Source organism: Pinus tabuliformis, chromosome 3_1 (assembly GCF_031772625.1).
Source record: "Pinus tabuliformis cultivar Carrire ecotype Pingquan chromosome 3_1, CPIR1, whole genome shotgun sequence".
Lineage (NCBI taxonomy): Eukaryota > Viridiplantae > Streptophyta > Pinopsida > Pinales > Pinaceae > Pinus > Pinus tabuliformis.
In genome coordinates this window covers 379198795-379207974 of record NC_142301.1, presented here as the reverse complement: position 1 = coordinate 379207974, position 9180 = coordinate 379198795, and the positions used below count along the sequence as shown (strand labels likewise).

The following is a 9180-nucleotide window of genomic DNA, read 5'->3' as shown; positions in this document are numbered from 1 at the left end:
TCTTGTATCTTGCATAACTATTTAATATTTATGTAAGTACTCAGACGTGAAGAACAAGTAAGAAGCGAGTCTAGAAGAAAAAGATTCAAAGCTATCTTCAAATGATTGAGTGATTAGCATCAGAGCAAGGTAGGTTTCTCCTTCTCCGTACATTTGTTAAACATAAAATAGGAAAGTCTATGCTAGTTTGTTTAGTTTGTTGCTAGACCCACTCATTGGGCTAGAGGGATCGCCTTTGTCCACAGAGGGGATTTACCTTCACAAAAACACTTCAAATGAATTTGTTATAAATATCCATTAACTAAGATTCCATTGTTCTCAAGGAGGGATATTTCACCTGAACATCAGTTGTGACTATTGATGGTGACTACAAAACAATAGGACGAGGAACTTAGAATGAGGAAGAATTGAGGCAATGGACCCTTTTATAGTAACGATTATTAGGCAAGGTTATTAAACTACAAAATAATGATTTGAATAAAAAATTTTCCCCATTACATCAACGCAAATCTCTCAGTCTCTTTATCAATGTCTCAAGTGATTATTTCTTTGGATTTTGATCCATAGTCCATGTACCAAAGGTTCCGAAGAGTCTATCACATGAATCCCTAAATTTTTTAAAAATCATGACCACCTTTCTGTAATCCAAATAATTATAATGTTTTTTCATTATAACAAGATTCATGAAATTCCATGGATGGTTGTTTAATAAAAGATTAATTTGCCAAATAAATTTTGGGACTGTTTCGCCTTCAAGCTCATCCAAGCCACTGTCATGAAATTGAGTATCTATAAAAGATTCTAGCAGTTTCAAATCGATATCAATTCCCATAACACCATCGATATTGAACTGCTTGACGTTATCACTAAGAAATGTGGCTACAATGCAATCTGATATGTGCTTCAGAACACTCCTCATCACATTATCCAAACTCTCCGAAGGTAAAATTTGTCATGCTATGGAAACAAGTGTCTCCAAGTATATAATCAACTCATTTATGAACACATTCCCATTCGGTGGGAATTCATCAGCTGCCCAATTGATATTATCAGTAAGAAGCATGAACTCTTCTACTTTTAGCTTAACAAGCATTCAAACATTCCCTATAATATTCTCCTCTTTCAAACATTCCAGAACATCTTCACAGGTGAAGTCTAACCACTAGAATGTCATTAGCTTTCAGGATCTCGAAGCATTACTCTTCTTCAAAGCCCTAACTTTGATAATGGAAACAAAGGCAAATACTAATGAGCATAATGGTAAACCTATGACTAGAACCAACTTTACAGTTAAAAAAATCAAAAAACACTTGCAAAGAGTGTGCAGCGAATTGGATCGAACTAAAAATGGTGTTACAGGCCTAAGCCATAGGCATGAATCTTCTACACCACATTTTGTATAATACATCAATGTCCTCCTGGAATAAACCCTTTTGATCACATGCAACACTACAAGATTTCTGGAATGGGGTATAAGAATGAATTGTAGAGAAAAATGAGGCTATGAAGCTCACCACTCCCGCAGGAATAATTGTTGTAGTGGGAGATGAAGAGGTATCTCAGCTCGACGAGTTTTCCAAGTTCATGTGACAAGTTACAGGTAAGCCCGTTTCAGTTGAGGCCTAGGTAGTGGATGCTCGTCAGGTTACGATATCAGGAAGGGATCAAATGTAGAAATAGTTTCCGCTGAGCCACGTGATTCAGAGTACTAGGTGGTAAAGAAGGATTGGATGGAGTATGAAAATCAAAAGATTTGAGTGGCCAAATCTACCCAGTGAAACCCCGCAGAGGAACACCTTCAGTGTAAATATTGAGTTTGTATTTGAGGTTTGAACTTATTTGATTTATATATCAATTGATATCATGGAAATTTTTTAAAAAGAAATTTAAGTTTTTAAAAGCCTATAGGAATTTATAATCGACACAAGGGATCAGTTTCTGGTTTTACAAATTTTCTCAGCCTAACAAAAATTCGCTTCCTTTCTATATAGAGTAACAAATACTCGCTTTCTCAACATGGAATATTTTGGGATTTCACTGACATGAGGGTGAAATAATTCACTTCACTTTTATAAAAAGTCTTTCGGTGATAATCATATAGGAGAGAATATTCTTGATGCATCAACTAGTGTGGTGCATCTTCAGGACAAGATGAGGAACTAGATCTTGACATAAAATTAAATAGATGAAGAGATATATTTACTAGCCATTAGAATATAATAGCTAGTTTTGCCTAAGGAAATATTATTGTTTTGAGGCTTCTGCGATTTGTACTGTGTGTAGAGTTTTCTTCCGGAATCATCACATCCATAATTGTTAGAATCGACGTTTCGAGCCATCCACCATGGCTTATCATCAGGATAGATCTATAAGTGTGCAAGATAGATCTCGTGGGAATGAATAAATAGATGAATGAGCTATATGGAATGGGAATGTTGTTAGCCGACCATGCCCTTATTTATAATGATAATTTTAAATAATTTTAGTTAATTTTTAAAATAATTTTAATTATTTTTTTCAATTTATTATTTTTGTTTTTAATTAATTTTATTTTAGAATTTCAAATAATTGTAATTAATTTTAATTTTATTTTAGAATTTTATTAAGAATGTTTTTTTTTTTTTTAAATTAAAATTATTAATAATGTTAATATTCATATTCATATAATTTAAATTTTGATTAAGATCGAAGTGATCATTTTAATTAATTTTGATATAGAATTAATTGTTTTAATTTAGAACTAATTTTATTCTAGACTAAATGATTAGAATTCATATAATTTTAACCCCAATTTATAATAATTCACTATTGAAGTTAATATTAATATTAATCTTTCATAATCTTGATATTTATTATTAATTCAAAATATTTTCAGTTATTTTAATTAATTTATCCATTTCTTATTTTTAATTATAATTAATTTTATTTAATTTTTATTTTAGAATTTTATTAATTTTTTTAAAAATTATTGGTAAAGTTAATATCAATATTAATTTAAATTTTGATTAAGATTAAAGTAAAAAACCATTTTAACTAATTTTAATTTAGTTAATTAAAGTTAAATTTTAATTTAGAAAATCATCCTCACTTCTTATTTTTAATTATAACTAATTATATTTAATTTTTATTTTAGAATTTTCTTAATTTTTATTTTTAAATTATTGGTAAAGTTAATATTAATATTAATTTAAATTTTGATTAAGATTATTTTGATTAATTTTATTTTAGTTAATTAATGTTAATTTTTAATTTAGAATAAACTTTAAATTTAGAATTGATTTATCTTTACAAATGATTGATTTTAATTTTATTTTAGAATGACATATTAAGAACTAATGTTTAATAATAATATTAATTAATAATAATATTGATATTAATATTAATCTAAATTTTGAAATTGTTTGGTAAGAAATAATTTTACTTAATTTTAATTTTGAATTTTGAATTTTTAACTTTTAACTTATAAAATCTTATATTTTCAGTTGAAATCTGAATTAAAAATTTAGATTAGGGTTAGTGATTATTTATAATGTGAGGTGTAGGGGTAGAAAAGTAAGGTAAGGAATGGAGGTGAAAAGTTCAGTAAAAAGAGGGGAGGGGAGATGTCAGGAGAGGGTGATCTAGGAGGTTAAAGCAAGAATCCAATTGTCACTTATTTTCCATCCTTCATCCCGATTGAGGTTGTTAGGGTGTTTACCTATTTCAATGGCTTCTCAAAATTTTCTATGGTGAGAATGATCGATCTTGGCCACCACAGTGGAGTTTTCTATACAGACATGGTGATTGGTTTTGCTGGAATGTTCATCCAGGGATAAGGTTTTACAACGATTGTGTTGTATGTCAGCGACATGTTCTTGAATCCTGGTAAGGATAGATCGGTCGGTTTCCCCAATGTAAGTTTTGCTGCATGAACAAGGAACCATGTAAAATTTTTTGTAGCATTTGGGATCAATTGGATCTTTGATTGATTTTAGGCAAGTCCCGATGGGATTCATGGGTTTGAAGGTGGTTCTAATATTGTTTTTTTTCAAAATGTACGTAATTTTGTCTGTTGTGCCTAATATGTAAGGGAGGTGAACCTTGCCTACATGATCATTTAGAGGTTGTTTGTTTTTTGGATTCTCAGCATTCTTAAAGGCCTTGATCACTTGGTGTCTATTGTATCCATTCTTTTTGAATACATTCATAAGATGGTTCTTCTCTTTTTCAAAGTGATCCTGATCCGAAATACATACAACCCTGGTTGCCAGAGTGTTGAGAACACCAATTTTTTGGGATGGATGGTGGTGAGAGTTGGCATGTAGGTAATGTTTTGTGTGGGTTTTCTTATGATAGACCTGGTGGGATATGGTACCATCTTGGTTTCTATTGATTAGGATGTCAAGAAAGGGGAGGCTGCCATTTTCCTCCATTTCCATCGTAAACTTGATAGAATTAGATTGACTATTTAGGTGTTGTAAGAAATTGATTAATTTTTCTTTACCATGAGGCCAAATAATGAAAGTATCATCTACAAATCTCTTCAAAAGTTTTGGTTTTAATGGGGAAGATTCAATGGCTCTAGTTTCAAAATGCTCCGTAAAGAGATTAGCAATGATAGGAGATAGAGGAGATCCCATGGCTACACCACAAGTTTGTTCATAAATTTCATCTTTAAAGCTGAAGAAAGTTGATTTGAGACAGACTTCAATTAATTTGGCTGTGTTAGGGTTTGTGATTTTGTGGACAAGTTTCATGGCTTCATCTATGGGAATGTTGGTATAGAGAGATTAAAACCCAAACTTTGGAAGATATTTGTAGATGACACTTTCATTATTTGGCCTCATGGTAAAGAAAAATTAATCAATTTCTTACAACACCTAAACAATCAATCTAATTCTATCAAGTTTACAATGGAAATGGAGGAAAATGGTAGCCTCCCCTTTCTTGACATCCTAATCAATAAAAACCAAGATGGTACCATATCCCACCAGGTCTATCATAAGAAAACCCACACGGAACATTACCTACATGCCAAATCTCATCACCATCCATCCCAAAAAATTGGTTTTCTTAACACTCTAGCAACCAGGGCTGTACGTATTTTGGATCGGGATTACTTTGAAAAATATAAGACCCATCTTATGAATGTATTTGAAAAGATTGGATACAATAGACACCAAGTGATCAAGGCCTTTAAGAATGTTGAGAATCCAAAAAACAAACAACCTCTAAATGATCATGTAGGAAAGGTTCACCTCCCTTACATATTAGGCACAACAGACAAAATTGTGTACATTCTGAAAAAGAACAATATTACGACTACCTTCAAACCCATGAATACCATAAGACCTTGCCTAAAATTGGTCCAAGATCTAGTTGATCCCAAATGCCACAAAGGATTTTACATGGTTCCTTGTTCATGCGACAAAACTTACATTGGGGAAACCGATTGATCTATCCTTACTAAGATTCAAGAACACACTGCCGAGATAAAACACATGCGCTCTAAAACCTCAGCCCTGGCTGAAAATTCCAGCAAAACCAATCACCATGTCTGTATAGAAAACTCCACTGCGGTGGCCAAGATCGATCATTATCACCATAGAAAATTTAGAGAAGCCATTGAGATAGGTAAACACCCTAACAACCTCAATTAGGATGAAGGATGGAAAATAAGTGACAATTGGATTCTTGCTTTAACCTCCTAGATCACCCTCTCCTGACATCTCCCCTCGCCTCTTTTTGAACTTTTCACCTCCATTCCTAACCTTACTTTTCTACCCCTACACCTCACATTCTAAGTAATCACTAAGCCTAATCTAAATTTTTAATTCAGATTTCAACTGAAAATATAAGGTTTTATAAGTTAAAAATAAAAAATTATGAATTAAAATTAAGTAAAAATATTTTTAACTAAACAATTTCAAAATTTAGATTAATATAAATATAAATATTATTAGTAATTAATATTATTATTAAACATTAGTTCTTAATATGTCATTCTAAAATAAAATTAAAATCAATCATTTCTAAAGATAAATCAATTCTAAATCTAAAATTTATTCTAAATTAAAAATTAACATTAATTAACTAAATTAAAATTTGTTAAAATAATCTTAATCAAAATTTAAATTAATATTAATATTAACTTTACCTATATATATATATATATATATATATATATATATATATATATATATAAATAAAGTTCTAATATAAAAATTAAATAAAATTAATTATAATTAAAAATAAGAAGTGAGGATGATTTTCTAAATTAAAATTTAACAATAATTAACTAAACTAAATTAGTCAAAATGGTTTTTTACTTTAATCTTAACCTTAATCAAAATTTAAATTAATATTAACCTTAACTTTACCAATATTTAAAAAAAAAATTAATAAAATTCCAAAATAAAAAATTAAATAAAATTAATTATAATTAAAAATAAGAAGTGAGGATGATTTTCTAAATTAAAATTTAACATTAATTAACTAAATGAAAATGAGTCAAAATGGTTTTTTACTTTAATCTTAATCAAAATTTAAATTAATATTAATATTAACTTTACCAATATTTTTAAAAAAATTTAATAAAATTCCAAAATAAAAATTAAATAAAATTAATTATAATTAAAAATAAGAAATGGATAAATTAATTAAAATAATTGAAAATATTTTGAATTAATAATAAATATCAAGATTATCGAAGATTAATATTAATATTAACATAAATCCTGAATTATTATAAAGTGGGATTAAAATTATATGAATTCTAATCATTTAATCTAGAATATAATTAGTTTTTAAATTAAAACTATTAATTCTATATCAAAACTAATTAAAATGATTACTTTGATCTTAAACAAAATTGAAATCATATGAATATGAACATTAACATTATTAATAATTTCAATTATTTTTTTTTTAAATAACATTCTTAATAAAATTCTAAAATAAAATTAAACTTAATTAGAATTATTTTAAATTCTAAAATAAAATTAATTAAAAACAAAAATAATAAATTGAAAAAATATATTAAAATTATTTAAAAAATTAACTAAAATTATTTAAAATTATCATTATAAATAAAGTCATGGTCGGCTAACAACATTGTTAGCCTCACTCTCTTAAAAATCAATAATAAATCCAATTATTAAATTAAATAAATAAAATCATGAGAATTCCTCAAACTAAGGAGTCTAGTTTGGATGAGAGATTCTCTCCAACTAGCTCTCCTAAATTAGTGTGTAAGTTGAGAAATTGTCTCAACCAAGTGAGCTTAAGATAGATGCACTATCTTAAGACCACTTACTCATGTATTTAAATGTATTATTAAATTATTTGAATAATGAGAATTAGATGAGTATGAGAGACCACATGATGGCTCTCTTCCTTTTCCACTAGTTTTGTTCTGTGTGTTAATTTGTTGTGCATTTGGTTATATGGCTTTGTGATTCTTCTTCATGTGGTATCAGAGCAAGGGAATAAAATGTGTTTGCTTGTGGAGCTGTACTTTTAGCAGTCGCATTATCATCCTTAATATTTCCAGTAGATGTAGAACCTTGATTTTGTTGTTTGGCTTTAGGTTCATAAAAAAAACCAGCAGTAAGTGTTGATGACAACCGAGTCCTAGAAGTGAGGGAGGGTATTGGCTGAGTCTCAATGCCTTCCTACTTTGGGCATCCATTGTTTGGTCTTTGGCCACCAAACACCTTCAATTGAAAACTTGGCACGCTGTGTGGTATGCTGTCATTCACTTTCAAAAATATCGCACTCAACCTCCAAAAATCTATCTCGCATGAGCGTCTTTTGCTTTTGTATTTTTCAATAAACAGTTGATGTGTAATGCACCAAACTGGAGGGCATTGGGATGGTTTTGCGGATGGAGAGGGCATGCAAATAGGATCAGCAAGGACTTAGGCAAGCACAAAGGACTTAGCGAATCACATCAGCAATGGCTCTCGGATATCAGCTCTAGTCGTTTTGTCAGATATCCCTCAAATTCTACATCAGGAGCCAAGCACACACCAAAGGCTTTTTCAACTCTAACCAACGAAACATCTAAATGAATAGGTCCAATTCCACTAAAGATAAACACCATGTCACTAACTTGAATCTGTTGTACTCCCGCTTTCAGGTGCATGAATGCTTCCAATTGAAGTATATCCTTGATCATAAAGTGTGCAATATGGAACTTTGCATGCAAGAATAAAAGCCCATACATCTCTGTATGACCAATCCAAGATGGGATTCACTCTCGTGAATGGTGGCCATCCTTCTGAGCTTGGGAATTTTTTTTCTTGACCAACCGCATTAGGGTCGCCTATATGGGTACCAAGGAAGATTTCTTTGACAGACTTTTCCTTTAGCAGTGCTTCTAGACTAGACTTAAAATCAAGCCGAATAATCTCCATCTGCAAGTCATAGGTTTTTTCCATCTCGTATGTGAATGCATTGATTTCTCGGAATTCCCCTGGATTCTGAAAATAGATTGTCCTTATTGGATGCTTCAATTTAGAGCATACATGTTCCCTACCTTCATGTTCTCCCATTTCAACAGAAGGATATCCTGCTCGTAGAAGATGCAACGTTGGTTTCGTTTTGAGATGGTATAATGAGTAAATCGACATAGATGAGTGAGCAGGAAATCACTCTTTACGTAGCAGATTAGGGAGGATATCCACATCAAATTCCTGCCATCAATTCCACTCGAAATAGGAATAAGGACATGTTTTAAGTGATTTTAGAGTGAATGCATTAATGTGAAAGTATAGTTTTTATCGAGCTTTTGGAGAGATAAGGTTATGAAAGATTTTTTTATGTAATGGAGTCATAAGTGCTTTTGTGAAGTCATAAGTGAATTTTTTGTTTTTGGAGTGATAAGGTAAATTTATTTTTGTATTTGGAGAGATAAGTGAATATTTTTATTTCTAGATGGTTGAGTCAGTTTTTTGAAGACAATCTACCTCCAAGGAGTTCTCAGTCTCTGCTTGAGACGCCTCACTGAAGACATTGTCACGATGATGTAAATTGAAGGTTAATAAAAACATCTCTTTTTGTGGTGATCGTGTCCTAGATCTGCCCGGAATTGAATAAGGGGATCATAGGTACACTTTGTGTCGTGAATGTGCTTACATGATTTGAGTAGAATTTGTAAAAAACTCTCTTTATTATGCTTAAACAAAATAACTACATGCA

The 9180-nt window shown here is 30.3% G+C and overlaps 1 protein-coding gene across 1 annotated transcript; it reads right to left on the bottom strand.

Moving 5' to 3' along the window:
* Positions 1 to 8087: 8087 nt before the first annotated feature.
* Positions 8088 to 8534, bottom strand: LOC149187307 (bifunctional cytosolic FAD synthase/FAD diphosphatase-like). The gene has a single exon (XM_089409610.1). It carries the CDS (start codon positions 8532 to 8534, stop codon positions 8088 to 8090), a length of 447 nt encoding a protein of 148 aa, XP_089265736.1.
* Between the last annotated feature and the right edge of the window lie 646 nt (positions 8535 to 9180).

Coding starts and splice junctions, on each gene's coding strand:
- LOC149187307 (XM_089409610.1), bottom strand. CDS start 8,534: ATGGGAGAACATGAAGGTAGGGAACATGTATGCTCTAAATTGAAGCAT.